Below are 25,977 nucleotides of genomic sequence, written 5' to 3' on the forward strand. Positions count from 1 at the left end.
ATGCTACTATACCAAAAACATTTTGCCACAAAATTGAAATTCTTCAGCATTTAAGTCTTAAAATATAAAAATTGTGCCTTATTTAATTAAAATATAGTATGTATTCGAAAGTTTAGAATTTTTCTTAAATTATATCATGTAAAAATATTAGTTCATCATATATAATGCTTAACGTATCATCATAAATATTTTGTTGTACGAGTTAATTTATTCCCAAACTATAATTTCTAAAGATTTGAAATTTTTTAGAAAAAAAATCATAAATCATATTTATATGCAAACATTGCATTTTGATTTCTAATTTGTCTTCGGCAAATATGTTAAATATTTCAATGAATTTTGTAATATTTTCATATCTTTTAAAGTTTTATATCACCTAAATAAAAATTAAATACATATTAAATGTAAAAGTTTATATTTTGCTCTTACATTTTATAATGAAATGAAAGATTACTTTGAATTTTTGATTTCATTGAAATGTCTTTTAAAATAGTTACTTTTTTTGTTTTGTACTTGTACTTCTTACTCATTACTTTTCAAAATCAAAAATTTTTACACCTTACTTTTCCTTAAAGTACTTGTACTATTATCTTTACCTTTTAAAAGTAATTTTCCCAAGTATGTTATATATACTTTACAATCTTTAAGAGGTAAATCTAAAGATTTCTATCTTAATAGACAATCTTAAAAGTTTCTCTAACATATACACTACACAATAAATAGATACCCCTAATTTTAATTCATATTCAAATTTTGAACACTATTGTGCCAGAAAATTTTTTAATCAAAGTAAAAAAACAGGTAACTCAAAAGGATATGAAGCAAAATTTTTTTAAATGCAAATTTTATAAAGAAAATGAGACATATTCTAGAAGTGACATAAAAATGAGAAATTTCAAAACATAACCGTCAAATATTTGAGACATAACAAGAAAATTATAAATTGCAAATTAAATCAACCATCATGTTGAAAAGTGCATGAACAATATTGTCATTTAAAAAGTAAACTTATAGTAAAAAAAAAACATTAAATAAATAACTAAGCTGATTTCACAGAAGAGAATATTTAATAAATGCATTTTAGTAAAAAATACTACTAACAACACCATTTAAAAATGTTTGTTAACATATTGGCACAAGAATTTAACGCAGACGAACTGATTCATATAATGGGTAATCAAATATACATAATTCTGATCATTTTCATATTTCCTTCCCTATTTGTTTCAAATATGCAAAAATAAAAACAGAAAATAAAGTTTCCTACCAAAAAGATAATGAGTAGTCTCCAACAAAGGTTTCACTTTCTCGTACCAAAAAAGTACCATCACCTAAAAATGAGTATTGATTAAGGAGTTCTTGAGCTTGAGTTCTTCCTCCACTCAATTTCCCATGGAACCATTTTTCACCAAAATGAAGCTCATTGCTAGGAACACCCTAAAAATATGAGCAAGAGTAATAAGAAAAAATGCATGTTCATCAATATTTCTTTAACAAACGAAATATTGAAGGTGCTAATAACTAAAAATGTAGAAGTTCAAAATATAGTGTTCCGCATAGTCTCATAGTCCCACCTTGTACGTACATTTTTTTAAAAACTAAAATTAGTTTTAAATAAAAGGTTACAATTTCAAAGTGATACAAACAAGAATAGAAATAACTGGGCAGTAGGAGCAGGTCTAACAAATAATGCTTTATTAAATATAGAATTAACAATAATAAGTGCTTGCTTGTTGCAATAATTAGGAAGAGACAGAAAACAAATAAGCCATGTTAAAGAAAACATATATTTTTGTACTATTACTTAACAACCATGCATTATTATAAAAAACGACAATAAAAATATTAAAATGTATTAAAAAAGGGACAACTTTATACATAAATTAGCAACGAAATGTAGACGAAAATGCCATAGAATGTATATCACCTAAATAGCTTGAAGATTAAAGAACAGAAAATAGGCCTATTTCTGAATATTGTGCACATCATATATTACCAGGGTTAAAAAATTCATAAAAAAAAAGGATTATCAAAAAAGCTCGACCCGCCCTTAAATAGGGCGGGTCGAGATACAAATAAACTCATAAAAAAAAGGATTTATTTTATTTAAATTGAATTTTTTCATTTTTACCAGTTAAATCATCTGATAAAATGTATTAACAGTACTTAATATTATTAAAAAAAGCAATATAGCTAGAATAACTAATATTTCTAACTAAGTTTCAAAACTTATTTTTAATATTACAAACTAATTATTCAATAAATAAAATAACGTTTTTTTAGTTCAAGCCAAACAAACTAAAATTTTAAAAAATGGGAGACAATTTGTTAGTTAGATATTCAACGAAGAGTAAAACAGTTTAGATTACAGTAACGAAAAAAAAAAATCATTGTAAGTTTCATTGGACAGAACACTTCTTTTATTAATATTGGTAAACACTAATTACATATTTAAATGTTTTAAAAGCCCTTAAGGTATTAAAAAAAAAACATAAAACTCAACAGGTATTATTTAAATATGTTCATTACTCACAAATTGATTTACATATAGCTAATAGAAAATTATAACTTAATAGTTTAATGCCCTTAAATACTTTGTAACTTGTTGTTTGTAACACTAAGTTTACTCAAATAGATATGAAGGAGAACTACTTGTTAATATATTTTAATTTCCTTTGTTTCCTGATATAAATGAATTTTTCCTTCATTTTATATCTGGCATAAAGAATAAGACTTTGCCTTTACAAATTCATTGAACTATTAAGCTAGATAAAACCATTTATGATTTTATTATTTCAGTGATTAGTATGTCATAAATATCTAATAATTTTTATAATTTGTACTGAAATAACAAAATACTTAAGTTATAATATTGCTTTTAAATAATAAGTATGGTTAATATATTTTATTAGAGCATTGATTGGTATAGATAAAACAAATTTTTAAAAAAAAAACTGATTTTAAAAATAATGATTTTTATTTTTATTTTAAATCATGTATTTTGCCCAACCCAACATAAATGTGATTTTATAAAAAGAATGTTCTTTCACTCCTTTGGGTTGAGTACTTGTAAGCTGGATAAAACCAAATATGATTTTATTTTTTAAGTGATTAGTATGTCATAAATGTATAATAATTTATACAATTTTAATTGAAATTACAAAATACTTAAGTTATAATATTGTTTTTAAATAATTAAGCACTGTTAATATAGTTTATTAGAGCTTTAATTGGTATAGGTAAAATTTTTCTAATAAAACCTCCTGATTTTTAAAGTTTTTTTCTCCCCTTCAAATCATGAATTTTGCCAATGCGACATAAATATGATTATATAAAAAGAATGTTCTTTTACTTCTCTGGGTTGAGTACTTGTATCTTCATTGTCATCATCTTCATCTCGACTTTCTTCTTCTTCTGCATAATACATCTTATTCTGAGTAAGCATGAAGAAGTGAGGTCGCCACTCATGATCAACAGGATCTTCCAAGTATAAAATACCATTCTTTATGGCATTGCTGATGTCAGATTCAGCTCCTGCTGAAATTTTAAAAAAAGTTTAAAATTAGCTAATTTATAATAATCAAGATGCCCAAAATAAAGCTTTTAAGAAGGAAAAAAATTATGCTGCATTGTGATGATAGTAAATAAATTTTTAAAAAAAATAATGTTTAAAAAAAATAAAGCATTGATTGAATTTAAAGGTACAGGGTTTGAAATTAATAGTAGTTTAAGTTCTCTAAGATCAAACTTGGATCCCTAAGAAATAACTACCAGAGGTAAAAAGGTAAAAATAATTAAAGACTTTAGAGATAGAATTTTTTTTTCAGATTTAAATTGAGTTCTAAGTTCTAAAGTTGGATGAAGTTTTATAGTTAAATAATTTTTGAAGCATAACTGAAACAAAAGTTCTTTTCTCAACTAAACTTCTAATTTAAAACTATAAATGCATATTAATAAAATAAAGCAATAACAAATACCTTCATCATTTCTTACAACTATGCGTTCCTCGTGACCTTCAGGAAGCTTTTTGTGCTGCAAAGAAAATATGGTTTAAAAAATACTATCTCTCATTTCATCACTGATTTTAATTTGAATTTTTAGATGCTGAAACAAGAACTAAAGACATTTTGAAAATAGAAAATAAATTAAAAAATCTGGGATTTCAGTTTAAAAAATTATAGTTTAAATTTCAATATTTATTTTAAAGTAAAACATGCTATTACAATATTTCTTGAGTCACCTTGATTATTATCTTTCGTTTTAGTTGAGCAGGAGAGGGCATTTGCATTCCATCTCTTTCAACTGGTTGAGTTAAGAGCAAATCTAAAAAGCATTCATAGTTATAAATAATCAAATCAAAAATATTACTGCAATAATTAATAAAAACAGTTATTAATGTGAAAAAAAAATACAACGAAAGTAATGTTAATATTTAAATAATTTTTTTAATCAATTATTTATTTAAAAATAAAAGCATATTAAAAAATATTATTTTTCTAGCTACATATTAAGTATTTCAAAAACACTTGACAGATTTTAAATTTTTCTTATACTTTTCCAATCATGTGTGGCAAAAATTTATACAAGATTATATTTCTATTTGCGACAGCTAAGTTTTACAAATTGTACAAATAAAAAAATTATATGAAGAAACAAAGCTAAGTAACCAATCTAAAATAAAAATCTTGTGAAAAAGGAGAAAAAATCATAACTTAGGCAGCACAAGTTACATATCTCAGCTTGCATGAAACAAAGCAATCATAGAAAAATTATCACAATATCTTTAAATTAGTACTTTCATTTAAATTGTTAAGATATTGAAAAAATAAAAATTTATTATGTTCTAGGTCTAGATGTTTCTATTAAACAGTTCTAATTAAAAAAAGAAACAACTAACTTATTGTATTGAATGTTGATCAATTGGAATTATGTACTCAAGTATAAAAATAAAACAATTTTATAATTAAGCTGACAGAAAAGAAAAGTATAACATTAAGTTGCTCGGAAAGTAATTTAGTTTTTCCTAACACATGACTTAATTGTATTTTTTATAGTCAACTTCATACTTAAGCCACATAAACACAATAAGTATTTAACAGCTGATATAGCAAGGCTCTAAGGATTGCTTGTGAAAAAGTTCAATTGATTCTACTCAGTAGTTTTTGGCTGATGTCCTTTCAAACATAGAAAGTGAAAAGCCGCATTTTCAATATACTTTACTTTCTAACTATCAAATGGGTAAACATGCAGCTCAAGCTAGAAAAAATTATCTAATGAGTATGCAGAAGATGTATTGACAAAACGGCAATGCCAAAATTGGTTCGCAAAATTTCAATCTGGCAAATTTCTATGTTGAAGATGAGCAACACCCTGAACAGTCAAAGGCGATTAAGACACAATAAACACATTAATTGAGAAAATCGGCAAATAGCAAGTCGTAAGTTTGCTGAGAAATGGATTCATCAAATTTGCTATTTCATGATCATTCGAATCTCTTAGGTTTCTTCGTGTTCTTACAGAAGGAGATTTGCGTTGTCCGCTTGACCTTTGTGATCTGTTTCTCAAACATTAAGAAAATTATTTATTTTTCAAGCACATCATTACTGGGGGTGAGGAATGGGTTGTCTACAACAATATCATGATCTCTACAAAAAATTTTAGATGATAAAACCTTTACTTTAAATGGGGAGGACAAAAATCATATGGATCAGTTTTATACCAGCAAATAAAAAAAAATTACTGGTGTGGAATCATGCTACTGCCAGACAGAAAACGAAAGATATTAGATCTGAATGAGAGCTGTATATAATTCAATAAAACATTTATTCCCATAATAAAATTGTCTTTCATTTTCATAAAACAAAAATGAAATAACATTTCAAACAACCTAAAATAACTCATATTTATCAAAATGGCTCTATCTGAAACAGTTTTGAAAATAAAAATATTCTTGGAATTTTTAAATGAATTTTTAACTTCAAAATTTTGTATAAGATGAAAAAGAGAAATTTAAAAGGAGAAAAAAAAATTAACGCCTTAATTTTTTGAAATTTGTTTTATTTTACTAAGTAATTAATCAAATATCAACGAAGATTAAAATGGATGCATCTAAACTTATGTATCTTCTGTAAATTAAAAAATAACAAAATGAATGACTTATAAAAATGGAACAAATAGTATAGGAAATGAAAAGAAAATATATAACAGAAAAGCTTTTAGCAAATAACACAGTATAAACATTTACCCCCAAATATTTCAAGGAAGGCAGATGCCATATTTCGCTGTTGAGGTAGTGTGCAGTGGTTTTCAAGACTAAGAATGACTGGATACCTAGAATAAAAATAGAAAGTCGTTAGATTCCTTCATACGCGAGTCAGATTTGTACAATGCTTATGGGGTCACAAATAATTTTTGTAAATACTATGGGGTCCTCACACCAAAAGGTTTAAGAAACCCTGGTTAAGAGCAACAGAGTATACATGAGAAGCACTTTCAGAAATTTGAAGCATCATTTTTATTTTAACTCCAATTAAAAATCGATTTTTTAAATTTCATAAATATCATTTTAAACTCAACTCTATAGGATTTATTTATTTTTAAAAAAAAAAATATACATAATCACTATTGGAAATAAATAGAAACTCATAATACTGAAATTAAGAGTAAAGCTATCAATTTTTCTATCATACATTCTTTCTCATGAAATCAATGCAAACTCACTTTCAGTAATAATTAAATTTGGTAATTTTGGTTATAGACTGCAGATTATTAATTATATTATCTTTAATAGTTACTATATTATAGTTACAACAATGAAAAACCAATAGATTTTTTCTTAGGTAAGAAATTTCACAAACATTAAAAAAAGTTAAATTTTTCAAGGCAGAAATAAATAAATGAAAAAAAGATTCAAAATAATTGTGCCACAAAAAGAAGAAAAAGAGAGATTTTCCAGTTATTGATTTTAAAAAAAAGGGACATATGTACACAAATAAAATGATAAAAAGTATAATAATGGAAATAAAATAGGTCGAAGACAAATTAATTTATACCATTTGTAGTTTCAATATCTATTTATTTTTAATAATATATTACATGAAAAAGAAAAAAAAACAATAACCAAATTTTGCATTTTTAAACTAATCAATTGCAAGCAAAAAGATATAAAATGACGAGAATAATAAAAGATGAAATTAGCAATTAGAATTTTTTAATATTAAACTTATTCATTTAAATATAGTTTCAAGTAAAATTAATTAACTTTGATTAGATAGACAATTTATGCACTGCAGAAACATAAATACATACTCTGATGCAACAAAAGCATGTTCTTTAATTGTTTTAATCACATCAAGAAATTTTATTTTGCTAGTCAATGTATGGCCATGGAAAACATGAGGCATACCATCTGGACCATCCCAGCAATCCACTGAAATTTAACAACATATTATGAATAATACAGTAATAATATAATTCAGGTTCACAGAATTTTTTAAATCATATTTACAAAGAGAAAAAAAGCCAGAGCCTCTTTAATTTTTGATAGTAATAAGATTATTCAGATAAAATGATAACTATTACTGTGTCTACTAAAGTCATAAAAGCTTAAATACTAAAAAGCTAAAGCTAAAATTTACAATCAGAATAAATAAATAAATAAAAAAAAATGAATAAAAATATAACAAAAAATTAGTTAGCATAACAATGGGAAGGTAAATTTTTTTATAGACAACTAATAAAATAATTAAAATTGAAATGCATTGCATTAAAATCAGCAATTATATATGGATACTAATTTTTTAGAAATCAAGAAAATAAGATTTTGTCAACCATTAGTTGCTCTTGTTATATAATGTGCAACATCAAGAAACTCAAATATATTAATTTCAATTACTCTTTAAGATCGAAAAATGTTTAGTAATCTGAATTAAAAATGCAGTTTGAAATATATCGATGCTAAATACATTTTGGTTAGTAATCAATTGTACTTTTTTAAACTACTATTATTACTAATTTTTGTTGTAGCCATCTATATACCAAAAAAGTCTTAGGCAGCTTTATCATTATTTATTTTAAATAAGTTTATCAACAATGAAAATAAAAAAAATATTTACAATATCAAAATGCCTAAAGAAAACTCACTGCAAGTGCACACTGTGGGTGCGAATAATAATGTAAAAACAATAATTTTAAACTTAGGAGAAATGAGGTCAGCTTGACAAAACAAAAACTGATTTACAGTATCAAAGTAAATTTAAAAAATAAATAAATAAATAAAATAATGCATTTAATAATACAGTAAAGCATTTAATAAGTAAAACAATAACAGAAAAATTCTTTTTTTTTTTAAGTTATGCAATTACTCCGTCCTAATTTGATATTTTGAGGTAGTTTATAATATCAGTGGAATATTCTTTTTATTGGATCTAGAGTTATTTCAGAACTGAAAATTTAGTAAATAATAATATAATTATCGTTAATTAATTAATTATTAATTTGTTTTTATAAATTTAAGCATTAATAATATTTAGTTGTAATAATTTTAAAACATCATAGATTGGATTTTCAAATACTAATTTACTGTTACTTTATCAATTTCATTAACATTCACAATATTTAATTCTTTATAAATTGAAATAAACGTTTTAAATTATTAAAATAACTGTTTGATTTGAGTTGTGTATGTATTTTTTTTTACCAGTAGTTTTTTCAGTGCTGCTTCATTTGGAACATTTCCCAACAACCCATACATACTTGTTAAACTTTTTATGAGTTGCAAAAGTTTTTGCACTTGCAAGTATTAAGCTTTAGTTCATAAACGTAAAATATTAATTTTATTCAAATTTTGATGTTTGTTGGCACTCACAATAGGTTTTAGTGTTTAACTAAAAACTATTTAAATCTAAATGAATGAACCTTAATATTTTGAGTTTCTAGAATGGACCATCTTCTAACAATTTTAAAAGGCATGCATGGAACAAAAAAATGGTTGTGAATTACTAGGCTAAAGTATATGAATATAATTATAAAAGAAACTTACATTCAATACAACGACATCCCATTCGGAGACACCTGGCATAAGCTTCAGTTGAGGATTCAGATTTAACTTGGTCACCAGTGAGGTAACTAAACAATGAATTATTTACATTAAAATATAAAATTCATCTTTTGATGTAAAATATTTGATAAGTAGCATTGGATGCCTATAGCAAAATTACATATCTTAAAGGAAAAATAAAGCTCTTTCTAAATTTTATTGCACACATAAAAGAAATGCAAAGCCTGTACGAATGTTCAACTTAAACTCACTGCAGTAAAGTAATAAAATCAAACACTTGCAGTTTTAAATTTACATTACGTTTTTCATAGGTTTTAATATTAATGCAAAATATTTTTAAAAATTGGAAGCATTTCAAGGGATTTATATACACGATACTTTCAATGTATAAAATGCTGGTAATCTTTTGAATGCCTAATCGCCGTACAGAATACCTGTCATTGTTAGGACAGAGTATAAAATATGAGAATTCTATAATTTGTTTAGTTATTGTATATAATGCAGATCTTCTTAAGTCATTCCATAGAATGCCTAGACAATGTATGAAACAATAATCATTTTAGACTTTGCGAGGAAATTTAAAAGCCTTCAATGGAGTGATGGACTTTGAAAGGAGCATATGTATAAAAAAGTATGTTTAAGCATTCATGCAAAATAATTACGGTGAACTGCCTATGTACTGAAAAAAAATTATAGACTATGAAAATTATTTCTTACGTATTATGTGATGATGCAATCCAATAGTTCACCAATGGTTGAGTCATGTCTTGATTAATTAAATCATGTTTAGACTCCCATGCATGGTTGTGTTTAGAAAACAAGAAATCTAAAAACTAAACACAAAATTTCAGAAAGTACACATTATTTGTTAAAAACATATTTTGGTAATGCTTAAAAAAATGTTATTCAAGCATAATTTATTAAAAAAATCTTCATATCAAATATTAACCATAGACTGGGTAGCTGATCACTGATTCATAATTAAAAATACTTACTATGTGCACCATAAAAACAGTTATTTTCTGATTTTTGTTAAATAATTGGGACAAAAACTAATAAACGCACAAATGTTATAAAAAGGAGCAGCCATTTTAACAAAAAGTTAGGTTCAGGTAATTGATAAAAGTAGTACATATAAATGAAAAAATCTTCTCAAAGGCAATTAGACATTTTACTAATTGAAAGAGACATTTTCTTAGGGGTTAATGTTAATTTTTGCTGTTATTGTCAGAGTTTTAATTTAATACATAAAAGTTTTAATTTCAGTTTTTATTGGCAATGTAATATCTTTGAATAATGAAATATTAGAAATCAATATTTTATGGTACCTACTAGCAAATTGCATTTCAAGAGTGGAATTAAAACCACATCTATAAAGTTCATCATAGATCTCTTAAGAATTATCATTTTTGTTTAAATCAAATATTTTTTTTTATTGCAAACTGTTAGCTGATAAATTATATTTTTCTCATATACACAAAGAAAAACTTTTAATATCTACAGCCAACTTGGTATGAAGAATATCTATTGAATGAAGAAATTTGAATTCAATGCTACATTAGAATTAAAAATAGTATTGCCAATAAATAGAAAAAATCGTATTAAAAAATTTTGTTGTTTTGTTTGAGTCATTAAAATGTTATATTGGGATTCACACATTTCCACCTCGTCTGCATTTTAGAACATTTTGTTGTTTTTGAAAATTAAACAGCATTTTAAAACTTTTAAGTGTTTGCATGTACTATTCATGAGATAACTATCAACAAATAGTAGGTAACTCAAATTACAAGGTATACATAAGTTTCTAGGATGAAGCCTTCAAACGCACCAACTATTAAACAACATGAAATAATAACAACAATAATAAATGAAGTATACATGTTGTCCACATTGTTAAAGAAAATATTACTTTACAAGAAAAAATAAAAGTTTAAAAACCTCAGGAACAGTGAAAAAAGGTTCTTGGGCATCTCTACTAGGATCTTCAAGGTACTCTCGCATGATCTTGCTAACTTTTTCTTCATCTGAAGCATCAGAATCCTATTTAGTTATAAAAAGAAGAATATTATCAACATGTAAATTAAAGTAACAGTAAAGCTTTTAAAATTGAAATATAAGACAATAGAAGATAATAATAAAATAGTAAATATTTCTCAAAGTCTGTGAGATGGAGTTCTTGGAGTCCGCTCCAAATTCTTTCAACTTTTGAAAAGTAAACAATAATTTGCAGTTAAATTATGGAATGATCCAGATCATTGTTTTTGCATGATATCCTTATTCTTTATTTAACAATAATACTTTTTATCAGAATTTTAAATTATTCTATTAGGAAAGAAAAAAAAACTACAACAAAAAAAAAAGAATAATAAATACAATTCAGGATTTTTAGAGACTTAAAAGAATATGCACTGAATCTGGTTTCACTGCTCTACTTCAAATGCATCAATCACATTCACAATTTCTAATGTATATTTCATATAAATTTTTATTTTAATGAAAAAGTTACAATAAAATATATGGTCAGTGCAGAGTTGTTAAATATTTTACATAAAAATGAAAAGTTTGTTTCAAAACCATTTTTATTTAACACAAAATCATAGTTCATATAAAAAATAAAGAAAAAGAAGAAAAGGATGGAATATCTCAACTCTTTAAAATTAAAACCAAACTTTTTTGGCCATTTTCATACAGCAGTGTCAGTAAATATTGGAAGAATCTCCAAAAAATCCAATCAGGAAACTGACCCAAACTAAATCCAAACAGAGGTCACAGAAATATGTCTATATAAAACACAAAAATGAAAATAATTACTTGAAACTTACAAATACTAGACAATCAAGACTGCCTAATATGAAAATCAGGGGGGGGGGGNGGGGTCATGTATTTCTCATTCGAATCTTCCTTCATTTGAAGATAATTTAAGATGCTTCTTGTTCAATGGGTAGTAATATCAAAAAAGTAATGGATTAAATTATTTTTTTGAAAAATTCTGCTATCAAATGGGTTATTGTCACCAAAGAAATGTTTGTTTTGAAAATATAAAAGAAAAATTGAACATTTGTTTCTAAAATAATTTTCCAAAGAATGGGAAAGAATGAATGCAAAATGTTCACTATATATAAATTATACCTAAAATAACATACACCTATGGAAAAGCAAGCATGACATTATGTATCAATCATTATACTGGGAAGAGAAGACTAACTAAACAGCATAAACTGTATAACAATAGTATAAATATTAAGAGAATGTATTTTTTGTCAGGTTTTGAAGTAGACCACTATTGAAAAGTACAAATGCAAAAGTTATTCAGCATAAAATCTGTATATCACGTAAATAGTTAATATTTATCTCATTCTCAAATAAGAATGTAACAGAAAATTTGTTTATCTAGAATAGGCATGAAAAATATTAAATTGTATATAATTATACAAGATAACTTGTATATATTTATAGAAGACACATTTTTAATTGTTTGCAAACTTCTTTTTTCTCTTTTTGTTCCAAGAAACTAAGAAATTAATTATAATTTTAGAATTTATAAACAATAAAAAGAAGAATAACATGATTATAAAAAATTTTTTAAAGAAATTTTGCTTTTAACTGAAGATTTTTCTACGTCATTGCCACTTTTAATTCTTATTGCACTGACCGCAATAATGAGTGTTGCAAATTTAGATTACTTAAATAAATTAGCTAGTTAATTCAGAGAGGATAGATCCGGAAAAAAAATTACCTTTTGTTGTTCAAGTAGAAATTGTTTAAATTCTTGCAATGTAACACGTTGGCCATCAGTAGTATATTGACCAAATGTACTACAAAATAACTGTAAAAAAATATTTATGTTAGAAATAGTTATATTTTAATTGATAACAAAAAAAACAAGTCAGTTGAGATAAATAAAGGATTTTTGCAGATTTTTTTTTAAATTTTACAATTTGATATTTTAAACTAAATAGAAAAAATAATTGAAACAAATTAAAATGTGTTTCAATTTTTTATAGCAACAATTAGTTAGTCTGAAAACAGAAGAAATACAAATGTGCCATCAAGCTAGACACATTCTATAAATATCTTTAACCCATTAATGTCAAGAAACAAAAAGTAGAAGTACATATTTGATAGTACAAAGTGGATATTTTTTCTGTTATCAATCATTTTATCTTTAAAAAAGCACAATGTTTTGACTTCAAATACAAATAATAAATATTTATATATTTAACATATTATGGTACTATCCTGTTTATGCAAAATACATTTTAAAAAAGGCAGTTTTATTAGAGCTTTTGTTCTTTCTTGAAGAAAGTAATCGTCGTTTTTAAAAAAAAGTTTGGCACAAATAGAATCAGTTATACATCAGAAACAAATGTGTTAATAAGAATTTTCAAAACAATATCAATAAATAATTTTTAAATTCATTGAAATTCTTTCACCTATTTATTAGAAATAACCATACACAACATAAAAAAATATTCTTGGTTTTAAAATTTAGAAAAATTCAAAAACTATCTAAAAAATATTTGGAAATCTAAAAACTATCATAGCTAATACTTCCCATTATCTGTAATAAATATGAAAAATAATGCAAAATAGTTCAAAATATAATGGAATAAGTTACAAAAAAATGGTTATTTGTGGGATATTATAATTATTTGAACATCATAAATACATTTTAATAAATTAGATATGCATTTCAATGATTTTTTTTATGCTACACACTGTTTGATTTTTTAAAATTCCATAATTGGCTATCAAATTCCCCATTTTTTTGCATTCTGATTGATTTTATAAGCATGATTTTTTTTTTTAAAGTAATTTATTCAGGTGGCCTCACAACAGATGGAAAAAAAGATACAAAATATTATTTAAAAAATTATGACTTATGTACTAATAGATTAAGTAAAATAATAATAATTTTTAATAATCAATTTTCAATAATATTAAAATTAAAAAAATTAAGTACACATTTCTTACTTGTTCATCATGAATTAAGTTGTGATATAATGAAGCAAAACCCTCAAAACCAATTTCTCCAACTCTTCGAGTATCAGCATCCTATTAACAAAATGAAACATTTTTTTTTAAAAAAAAGTTCAAAATTACATGTTCTAAAAATAAATTAAAATAAGTGTATCTCAGTTTCAAGGATAAATCTTTTTAAAAAAGATATAAAATTAAATTTAAATATAGAGTATAGTGTTTCGAATATTATTTTAGCATACAATACTAATTCCAGATAAATACCTGAAAAAATTCTTTTAGTCTATTTGTGGGTAATTTCAAATTGATCTTAGGTAAAAATGCTTTCAAATCTTTGATGGTAATCCTGAAAATAGAGAAATGGAATTTTAAAAAATTATGTTATAATCTAAAATTATTTCCAAGTTAAAATAAAAATAAAAAATAAGGTGAAAATATCAAATTTACTTAAGCTATGCTACAGGTATGTAGCTACAAGACATTTTTTCTCAACACATTTTAACTATAATTAGCAAGTATAATTAAATGAATGATTCAGTACATTTTCAGTTTTTATAACAATTGTTTGGTCTTTTGGTAATAATGAGCAGTTTGTCGACAATTTTCAGGGATCCCTCTTTTTTTCTTCTTTACTTTCCAAGGCATTACAGTCTGGTTAAAATTTTTTTGTTTTTTTTTTTGTAGAAAAAAATTCATTTGTCACAAACATCATAAATATCAGAATTAGTTACATTTTTTTATAAGTACACTAAAATTGGTGAGAGCAAAATATTTTATCAAATATAAAAAAAAAATATAGAAAAAGAAATACAATACCAGTAAAATTTTGGAACAAATTAGATGGTAAAAATCCCTTATCTTAAATCTATGATTAACGGACAATTTAAAAGAGTTGATAATCTTCGATAATATTAGAACAACTTACACTCCTCGCAGACTCTCCATGCTGTAAAACTCTTTTCTCAACCATCTTTCCACTAACAATGGATATGGTGCAGACGAACTTTCTGCTGAAAGGTGACGAACTCCTTTGACCCACAAATCACATTCATCCTTTTTAGCTAAAAACAAAAGTGATACAGACAAAAAAAAATTTAATGGTTGAAAAATATTTTGTCTATTTCATATGAAAAACTGTCTATTTTAAATCACTACAAAAGTAAATTTTTTATTATATCAAGGTTAATGATTTTCATTATTTATTTTTTTAAAAATCTAGATCAGTTTACATTAGGTTAAATTTTATAAATATTATTATAATTGAAATGTTATTACAAGTTATTTAATAGGTACATGCAAATTACATATTATTCAAATTTATTAAAAATGGAATAGAAATATATCATATGCTATGTGATGGGCCAAAAACCAATCAGGATATTTTTTTAAAAAATCGGGGCATTTTTTGGCATATTTAAAAATAAAATTAAATCAGTAAAAAATGACATTTCACAATTACTCTACTTTTATATGATAGAAAGTGAATTCTTACCAACACAAGATAACAATTTCAGTTTAAATGTGTTGCCATATATAATCGTAAAACATTCATTATTTTGATACTTTCTAGTGTCATCAGGCCAGCGTTCAAATGGCTTAGAATTTTTTCCCATTCTAACTTCTTTTACTTCTCGGAGATCAACTGAAAAAAAAAAACATATATATATAAATACATTCTGAGATAAAAGAAAGAAAAAGCTTTTAATTTGTATAGAGCAGGGTTGGGGTTTTGGACGTACTAAACTGGTTTTGGACAGGACACATGGGTTTTACTGTCTTAAACTGGGTAAAACTGTCCTAAACTATCTTAAAGTGTCCAAAACCTTGAACTTTGGGAAAAGGTAAAAATTCTATAGGTGTAACCATTGTACACATAATAATTACATGTATCAATAAATATTTGATATTTTTTATACAATTTACTATAACTTATTAAAAGAAAATAATATAATATAATAGGAAAAGGTTTATAATTTTTGAAGCTCCACAATTCATTGAACAACAAAAGTGAATACCTAATCCTTTAAATATAAATATGCTTTTAATACTGATAAATAATATTTTTGCATAAGGATAAATATGGCAATATTAAAAAATAATAATTTTTCTTAAAAAAAAAACTAAATTTGTTCAAAAATTAACCTTTTATTTTTCACAATATTTTTTTAAAAAAATGTTATAATTTCTGCATCACAGGATGATAAAAAAGACATCTATTTTTAAAAAAAATGTTTTTAAATATAAATATATTAATTTAAATTGAAAATACAAAATAACTGAAAAATGTATTAACAGTTTTGAAGGGCATAACATCAGTTTCAGTTACTGACACTGGTGATGTATCACCACTATGCTAAAAGAATTGAACATGAATGAAATAAAAGTATTCTTGAATAGTACTATAGATAAATAAACCTGTTTATGACGAACCAAGCACTTAGTCCCTAATATTTTAACCTGTATGGCAAGGCCAAACTTCAGTTATGTACTATTGAATGAGAGGACCAATTGAACTTGATTACTGATTAATCTTCCTTTGTTTAAATTGAAGAGTCAAACAATATTAATAAAACATTATACTTTTAAAAACAAATATTCTCTAGTATATTTAATTATCAATATGTTATTAGTTCTATGTTTATTTTACCTCTTAAATATTGTTCGGAAAAAATTGTGACATAATTTGAGTAAAAGGGTTCTGGACAGTTTAAGACAGTTTTGGACAAAGGGGTTTTGGACAGGATGGTTTAAACCGTGGATTAATCCATTCTGTCCTAAACCTTGCCAACCCTGGTATAGAGTATTTATGAAATTTTTATTAGTAAAAAAAATGCAATATTTTGAACTCTGTTGAATCATACCATGAAAAAGCACCTTCACTTTGATTGTTTGCCCATAATTTATTCTTTTTTGGATTATTCCAAATGTTCATTATGTTCTTTTTTAACGATTTAAGATATAGTAAATTTCAAAACTGTGTGAAATTTTATGTAAGTCCCACTAAAATAATAAAATATTTGCTTGGAATTCAAACCTTTTCAGCTTTTGTTATTGACTAATAATATGCAGATGACGCAAGAAAAATGATAATTAATATTTTCTTTAAAGTAAATTTCTATAAACGTATATAGTGCAGTAAAGTAAAGGTTCCAGTAACATATAAAAGGTTAATAAAGGTTATGAAGCAACAGATAAATCTACTCCTTTTCCATAAAGTCTAAGAAACCTATAAAAAATGCAATATAAACAAAATTACTGTTATGAATACATATAATAAACAGAAAAAATCTTCGGAAAAGTTTGAAAAGGAAATTATATGAAAACTCAGACATTACTGGTTCAATCACATGAATAGTAGTAAAAGTTCTTAGAACCTATTAACAACCAAAATACCATATTAGGTTATATTTTATTTCATTTACCAAAAAAAGGGAAAGTTTTCAATATCAGACTTTGGCATCTTGAAAATTTTAGTCAATTGAAATATCCCTAAAAAAAGGAAGTCAAGATTTCAAAGTGCTCTTTGGCAGCTGGGCAATGATAAATGTAAAATATTAAGTTTATTTTTAAAAGTCATTAATTTGTGTTAATTAGATGAATAAAGATTTAACATATCGAAAATTATAAAAAAGAAAGACTCAATTTTTCTTAACGATTTAAGAAGAGGTTAAAGATGGGTCCAATAATTTGATAAATTTATAGTTGACGTCTCCATGTCTTTAAGAGAAATATAATACAAAATATCTAAAAAAAATAATAATAATTGTCTGTCAATATAAAATTGAATTAAGAAAAATTACCTGTGCCTTCCAGAACACTACGTCCGGCAATAGGTCTCAACATTATAATTTGTCTAGTTTCTAATTTGATGCAGAAAGTACGTCTCTCGGGTTTCTTATTTAAGTATAACTTTAATAAATCTGTACCTTGCTCTAGTTTACGGTAAATTTGTTCAATTTCAGATTTTGATGCCGGCATCATGTTGTTATTATTTAAAACACTACAGAAAGCCATTTAAATTGTCTTTCACTTTCAGTAAAACTTCCCTTCTGGAGTTGCGATCGCGGTTTTCCGTAAATTATAAAAGTAAACAAACAGAAGATGAATTTGCCATGACGTCATGCACAATTAATTTTAATACAATGTTATTTTTAAAAAATTAAGAACAATCGTTTAATTAATAAATTTATTTGTTTATTAGGTAAGTAAGGTAAAATTAGGTTTATGAAATTCACTACTGTTTACAGAAAGGGCTGCTTAATCGTTCCTTGCTTATGCTTACCAGATATTTCGTGTAATGCATAATTTATGAATTAAAAATTAAAACAGTATCAATTTTCTTGGGAAAAGAAATTTGCAATTTATATTTGTGGATGTTTTTTATTGATCAGTTTAAACATGATTAAAAACTATCCACGAAATCCCTATTGTTTTCATCTTTGGAGCTTTAATGACATAAGAAAGTTTAGAGTTCATTGACCTTTTAAGTATTATTTCTCTTTAACAAAAAATATGCGATATATAACACTTGCGTTCGCTTTTTTTTGTTACTTCAGGTAATTAGATCTAAAAGTGCATTCTCACGTCATGTAATTCAATCCTCTCTACTTAAAATTATGCAGATGTGAGCTTGGAGATATGAACGAAAACTTGAATAGAAAGTTTTTCTCTGGTAAAGGTGTTTTCTCATTGCGAGTGATTATTCTAGAAGAGCGAGCGAATGTATAGAAGCTACATGTAAGGCGAACTGCTTCCGTATGAACGATTCGCATTGATGGCACATCTCACGCAGAGAGAATAATACTACATAAGGACACTTCAATCATGTTCTAATCATGATATCTGCTATAATTTCTTACAAACAATCGCACGCTTATTCAGGGTAATGGGATGTGGTACTATTGTCCCTTTAGGGACCTCTCTCGCAACATGCAAAACTTGCGAGATCCTTCCCATTGTGGCTGCTTTTAATCTATAGGCGTGTTTCTTTTACTCGTTTGGTTTGGATAATGAACTACTCCCTTTACTTACATACAGCATTTTATATCTGTTTCCACTTGCGTAAATATCAGAGACCACCATCACTGCTTTGGTTTAGCTTATGCGACCACTTGTAAATGTGGTTAGTACTTGTGCTACTAGAATTCCCCATAAGGGGCATTCTCACAGAATGCGTTTTGCTACACCTCCGATCGCCACCGAGGAAATATGTGAATCTGAATGGAGGAATTTTTCGAGGGAAGGTATATTACACCAATCAGATTGTCGCTGATCGAAAGTGTGGTCACTACATTAAGGAGAATACTCCTTTACCAATAGTTAAAATCTCGCACCTGTGTGCAAGCGAATCGTATACAGTGACTGATTGATTGATTGATTTGTTCATTTACGTCGCACTAGAGCTGCACAATGGGCTATTGGCGACGGTCTGGGAAACATCCCTGAGGATGATCCGAAGACATGCCATCACAATTTTGATCTTCTGCAGAGGGGATGGCACCCCCGCTTCGGTAGCCCGACGACCTGCACGCGAAGTCGAGCACTTTACGGTAGAACAGTTTAACGAGAACCAATACCGCACACCCTCGGTCCATACGCAGACTGATCCAAGTGGTCACCCACCCGCATACTGACCGCAGTCAGTGATGCTTGACTTCGGTGATCTGCTGGGAACCGTGTCTTAACGATCAGTCCACTGCGGGACCGTATACAGTGACAATGGTAGGTGAATGATCTTATTTTTACACGAGGACAGAAATATAGCTCCCGAAAGCAGTCTACTGACGTAGAGAGTCTGAAAGAAGAGTTTATCAAATTTACTCCATTTTTCATGCTAGGAACCCCACTTGTAAGGGTTAGCGAAAAATAACCACGAAACGTAAAGAACCAATCATCAAGTACTTGATGATTGGTTCAATGCCTACCAGCCTACCTGCCCAACAATGCCTACCTGAATGCAAGTTAGGAGAATATTTGTCCGAGAATGTGTCACACATGTGGGAGCAAGAGTTTATCACACCCTGAAAAATCGGGAGGTGAAAACCTGTATGCTTGCATTAGAAACAGCAGATCTGTTGCGCTCTCGCTAATGCAAATTTAGGCTGGAATTCAACTGAAACAGTCTAACGACTCGTCACTCGTCTGCCCTTTGCGCAACTGTAGTGTAATCTAACTGAAGTGCTAGTACTTCTTCATTAGTAGTTATTGTCCACGTTTAAACATGGTAGTTGTATATCGTCCTACAAGTGGGGAGGATCAAACATTCGATAGCTGAGAAAATTGTAAGAAGCTTAAACAACCTATATCACTGAACAACCAACCATGCTCGACAACTCATATTGAGCTTTTCCCCATCCTGGAGACGACAAAGTAGTAATCTATTTGTACGTTGACCAATACGGAATGTGACATTAACGCCGCTTAATCAGAGACCTAGTTCCAGTCACCCCTAAAGCACCAAAATGTAGAGATGAATAATGGGATTCGAGAACTCTTTTACGGTTAAAAGCAGCAGTCTGATTACCGATGCTCGACGCATTGTCTTCTGGCAAGAGACGCACGATAAACCCTCCTACATAATGGAAAGGTATGAATATATAGAGATGGTGGAGATCTTGTTTCGGGAGGCATAGTGTTTGGAGCCTGTACTGACCACCAACATTTTCCAAGGTATTTCAGTTACTGGTACACGCTACTGAACCAAGAGTCTCCCTTTTCAAGCGAAATTTTTTTAAAAAAAAAATCAGTTTTATGGTTTTTGTTTCTTTTTATAGCTGATAACGCCACCTCAATTTAAAGCTGTTGGGAAGTTAATATATTCTACGTAAGATTGCTCGGTAAGTCTTAATGACACCCAGTCTAGATTCAGGAAAACACGTCTAGGACTTCTGAGGCAGCATTGTCACTCATCGCCGTCGAGGAAATATGAAAACCAGATTAGTGAAATACGTTTTTCCGAGAAAAACTCATCAATCAGTTTCCCTAATTCTCTCGACGGCGATCGGAGGTTCTATGGCGTAACTACTATAAATATTAGATATCAATTCACAAGTATATAAGGTATGTTAACTTGGTTCTATCAGGAAGTACATTTTGATAGATGTAGGGTGACTTAGACGATAATTGAATCCCTTCAATGTTAACATGTGAACGGGATATGAACTTGTCAACATCGATGGATGGTCCACATTAAACAGTTGATTTGCTTAAAATATGGAGTAAAAAAAAAATCTGGTAAAAAAATAAAAGTTTGGCAAAATAAAAAAAAAATAAAAAAATGAAGAAAAAAAATATAATGAGCAAAAATGATATGAAACAAAAAGCAGCATAAATCAACAAGTGGCTTTCGTGCATCGAATTCTATCACAGATAAAATTCTGGAAGGAAAGTAATGTGGCGTAACTATAGCGTATTAAATACCAATTCACTAGTATATAATGCATGTTATCTTGATTCTATCTTGAGGTATCTTTTGATAGATGAAGGATGATAAGGTCGATTAAGACATTTCTCTCAGATCTTTATAATTGCAAGAATTGTTAGTGTGACAATGTAAAAAAATGTATAGGGATATGAGGAAGTGTAACACTTTGGGACAAAAAAGAGGAGAGTCCAACATGTCACCAGCAACGATTTTGCAGCTGTCGACGCTACAACAGAAATTCAGTAACCCTGTTTCATCAGTTTTTTTAAAAACCAGGAGCCGATGAGGGGATCATATGCCATATTTAAGTTTGGATTTTAATCGTAAACTACTTGTCACATGGACATTTCGGTCATCTGCTCTATATTCGAGAGTGCATTGTCAATCGCGGTAGTAACGCATCTGAAGATGTTGACCTTCTCTAATAACGAAAAAGCCAATATGCATTTTGTTTATGGAGCTGCACATGGAAATAGCTTAGATGCTCAATGGTTGAACGGAGAACGATTTCCCAACAGGTGGTTGCCCAACCGTAAAAGCCGTTCAAAAAAAGCCAACCGTTCAGCGCTTGCACCGACAGTTGTGTGAGATGGGATCCTTTTTTCAGCCCGGTCGGATGCAGATCGTGCAAGGACGTATAGAATGGTGGAAGAAGTTATTTTGGATATGGTGGCTGATCAGCCAAGTACAAGTACACGAGCGGTGGCTAGACAATTACTGGTATCGCAATCCACAACATGGCGAGTACTGTGTATGATCATGTTCAATGAGTCCAGGGACTAACTCAAAGGGATTATCCTAGTCGTGTGTAATTTGACAGCTAGTTTCAGCAGAAGAATGCTGTAAATACTGATTTTGTTGCAACTGTTCCTTTTACGGAATGTACCTTCACGCGTGATGGTGCATTTAACACCCACAATCAGCATGTAGGGCAGAAGTAAATTCATAGGCCACTTATTCACATTCGCATCAGCGACGTTTTTCTATCAATGTTTTTGCAGGAATAATCAGCGACCATTCACTCGGCCCGTAACTTCTGCCAGAACGCCTTGACGGAAAAAAATAACTCACGTTTCTGCAACAGGTGCTGCCAGACATGTTGAATGACGTTCTTCCACACATCCGACGGTTATTGTGGTTCCAGCAAGATGGAGCACCAGCTCATTAAGTGTGAGAAGTGCGAAACTCTCTGGACGTAACCTTTCCAAACCAATGGATTGGGCGAGATGGTCACGTTCGGCAGATATTTCATGTCTCGATTTCTTTTTGTGGGGACAGCTGAAGGCTCTTATGTATGAGACTCTCATTAAATCTGCTGAAAAACTTGCCACCAAGCTTTCGGCCGCTGCAGGGGAAGTTCGCGATATACCTGGTGTGTTTCAGAATGTTCGCCAATCTTTTCTTCGTCGTTGTACTGCGTGCATAGCCGCTGCCGGCCACTGTTTTGAACACTTATTGTAATCACATGCCATTGAATTTGCTTTTATAACTTAACTTCATAGATCTTTGTGTGTTTTTGCCTCATATAAGAACACAACTTTAGGCGCCCTCTAACGGTTTTGCGTTTTGTTTTTGAACATGCATTCTTTGATAAAAATTGCTTGCTTTGGTGTATAGTATCACTTCCATACACCATAGTATTTTGCCCATCTTTTATGAATCACCCTGTATATGTTAAGTGAATAATTTTAACTTTAGTAGAAAAACTGCTTTCCGCAAAGAAACAACAATTATTGCGAAGCAATCATTAGTGTTGCTTTGAGTAAAAATTTTACCTCAGTTTTCACAACTGTTAAGATCTTTAATGAATTAAATGATAAAAGTCAGTAAATGGTCATAAATAATAATATTTTGCATGGAATTATCGTTGAACAAATAAATTTAATAAGCGCATGTAAAATCTGTTTTAATTCTCGTAATTGGATAAAGAGATATAAGAAAATGCACTAAAATTAAATTTAACTTTAAATAAATCACACTTTTGACCAATTTTTGATTAAACTATATGGAACATATATTCTAGATTTTCTGGTTCTTTCCTATACTTTCTATACTTTATAATACTATATAAGGTCTTAAGTGTGAATCCGGTGCAATAAAAGCATGCTTATTCAGATAAAATACATTTATGTCTCTGATTTTGTAACTGCGCAGTTAGTTTTTGTCTGCTCAAATTAGTTTGCAAATTTATTGTTAGTTTTTGAACTACTAAGGGTGAGCATTGGTACTTAAAAATCGTATCATAAGACCCATTTGTAGGTCAAGAATACAAATCCGTCAAAACAGAAAAAAATATGTTTATTCTGAAAAAATACGGCTTTGTATCTGATCCGTAACTTAAAATACTAATAACTAACCCTTCACTGCGTCCCTTTGTGTATTTACAAAACTAAGTTTGAATTGAATTTTCTCTGCGATCCTTTATAACTTAATACTGTAAACTGCTTTGCTCATCACGTCTGCAAAAGGTGTTTGTCTCGGTAAAGGAAAAGAATATGTATAGACTAAAGGTCTGTGCTAGTTTCACGGTTGAAGGACATGTAAACATTAATTTTCTTTATGTATAACACTTATTCTGATTTGATTCCTCTGATTATTATTAGGTGAGATTTACTACACTTGAAATGGCGGGATTTGCTAACGACTAAATGAAAAAAATAATCAACTAAGACATTTACTACATTATTTCACATTGATAGGGAGACCACGGTCCAATACGGACAGTAGTACCAGGGAGCAAGTTAGTTTGTTGACATATACTAGCCAAAGAACTTGGCCATTATGTTTAATTCTGGGTGTCAATGCGCATCTAGTAATTCTAGACTATATATACTATATTTCTATATCTATTCAAATCAGTATTCAAATGTTAGTATCATTATTTGAATAAAATGTTCATAATATTAGTTTAAAAGTTTAATTTCAACACAATTTGGGATCCTTTGGGATTTTTCGGGATCCTTTCTATCGACAATAACACAGTTTTCTCTTAACTATAAAATGTTTTGATTTTTTTTAAAGGTGACTTTAAAGTTTAATAGCAATAAAAATGAATCCATAAATATGGCTACAATTGGATAAAATGCAGTAATGTAAAATTGTTATAGATAAAAGGGCAAAATAAGTTAAAAAATTACAAATCAATCGCAGGTAGAAACATGAGTTTTTATTAGCATTTCTCAAAATTTCTCACTACAACATTGATGATGATTGTTGATCTACTGCAACAAGAACTTTAAGTAATGGTAGAAAATCCGCTTTTTATTTAGGCGTATGAAGCTTAGAAGAAGAAAATTCTTAAAAAAATTTAAGCCATTTAACTTATCATTTTTAAAAATTATTTTTATTTATTGCTGAAAAATAAATAAGTAAAATATGATACATTTTTAACAAGTAAGATATGATAGAATAAATAAGTAAAATATGATAAATTTTAGTTTTAAATAGTATTAGCATTTTCATTTTAAATTAAATTAATTTTAATGTAACAGAGAAATAATTTAAATAAATATGTTACTTAGGTTTCTAAAAAATAATGCTTAAAAAGACAATTTTTTTTGTTGAAGAATTGGATTTTTTTCTTAAAACTGTGTCTTGAGCTTTTTCGATGCACCTTTTCTCAGCATCTAAACAAGATATTGCTTCAGTTTTTTTTCACAGAATATTTACATAAACATGTTTACACTGTGATACCTGTTAATGCATATGTTTGGCAAAATTTTTTTTAAAAAATTATGAGCTGAGAACTTTTAATTTTCTAAAAACTTTGCCCATTTTTAAGCAAAATGTTTCATAACTCAAAAAGTATTCCCGTTCACGCTAAAACATTATTACAGCATACTACTGATATAATCTAAAATATCCCCAAAAAATTTCTGAGTGATATCATTTCTGAGTGATAGTAGTTCCCAAAAGCTAAAATGTTTTTTTTAATCAACAATCGTTTTACAGAAAGTTTACATGCATTCATTACGTGTTATTCTTGGTATTGAATATATATCCAAGTGAAATAGGAAGAAATTGCATTGCAAAAGTTTCACAGGAACTAATTTTATCATACAAACAAATTTTATTACCTTAGTATAAATTTTGTTTCAATTTGTATTGAGTAGAATTTTCCCTATTCTGTGTTTTACCCTATATTAAGTATGGTTTTTCTTGTTCTGCAAATTAAGACAAGGATAACACGATAATATTAATTTTGATCATCAAAATTAGAAGAAAATTGCTATCAATCCTTAAAACATAAATACAAATTTCATACTTAAGTCCAGCTTTTCTTTAATTTCTGACAAAAGTTAGCAACATGAATAGATTTTTTCCCCCATTTGCCTTGAATTTCATCTAGCGTTTCGTTCATTAGTTAATTGTAGACTTTATCGATTTTTGTCCATTCAATCTTCAGCTAAGAAAAAAGAAGCATCCAACGCTTAGAATTTCATGAATGGAAATTTTTATGTGCTTCCTTTCACAATAGCCTCGGCCATTCTGGATATAAAATTTAGAACATTAAGGA

The 25,977-nt window shown here is 28.0% G+C and overlaps 1 protein-coding gene across 5 annotated transcripts in view; it reads right to left on the bottom strand.

Annotated features, from left to right (window-relative positions):
* Positions 1–25,977, bottom strand: part of LOC107452539 (small wing phospholipase C gamma 1) — a 64,553-nt gene that overhangs the window by 24,989 nt on the left and 13,587 nt on the right. For 2 of the 5 annotated variants that reach the window (XM_016069029.4, XM_071179949.1), the window contains exons 1-15: positions 17,839–18,318; positions 15,531–15,680; positions 14,964–15,099; positions 14,303–14,384; positions 14,033–14,113; positions 12,795–12,884; positions 10,997–11,098; positions 9,776–9,891; positions 9,041–9,126; positions 7,309–7,429; positions 6,245–6,330; positions 4,241–4,323; positions 3,978–4,032; positions 3,353–3,537; positions 1,268–1,437 (exon numbers count right to left, since the gene is read on the bottom strand). In XM_016069029.4, the coding sequence (XP_015924515.1) occupies positions 1,268–1,437; positions 3,353–3,537; positions 3,978–4,032; positions 4,241–4,323; positions 6,245–6,330; positions 7,309–7,429; positions 9,041–9,126; positions 9,776–9,891; positions 10,997–11,098; positions 12,795–12,884; positions 14,033–14,113; positions 14,303–14,384; positions 14,964–15,099; positions 15,531–15,680; positions 17,839–18,052 (1,757 nt within the window). In that variant the 5' untranslated portion in view covers positions 18,053–18,318. Of the gene's footprint in view, positions 1–1,267; positions 1,438–3,352; positions 3,538–3,977; positions 4,033–4,240; positions 4,324–6,244; positions 6,331–7,308; positions 7,430–9,040; positions 9,127–9,775; positions 9,892–10,996; positions 11,099–12,794; positions 12,885–14,032; positions 14,114–14,302; positions 14,385–14,963; positions 15,100–15,530; positions 15,681–17,838; positions 18,319–25,977 lie in introns of those variants that run through there. The other 3 variants (XM_071179948.1, XM_071179947.1, XM_071179950.1) reach the window with 3 other exon arrangements.

Source organism: Parasteatoda tepidariorum, chromosome 4 (assembly GCF_043381705.1).
Source record: "Parasteatoda tepidariorum isolate YZ-2023 chromosome 4, CAS_Ptep_4.0, whole genome shotgun sequence".
In the NCBI taxonomy this organism is placed as follows: Eukaryota; Metazoa; Arthropoda; class Arachnida; order Araneae; family Theridiidae; genus Parasteatoda; species Parasteatoda tepidariorum.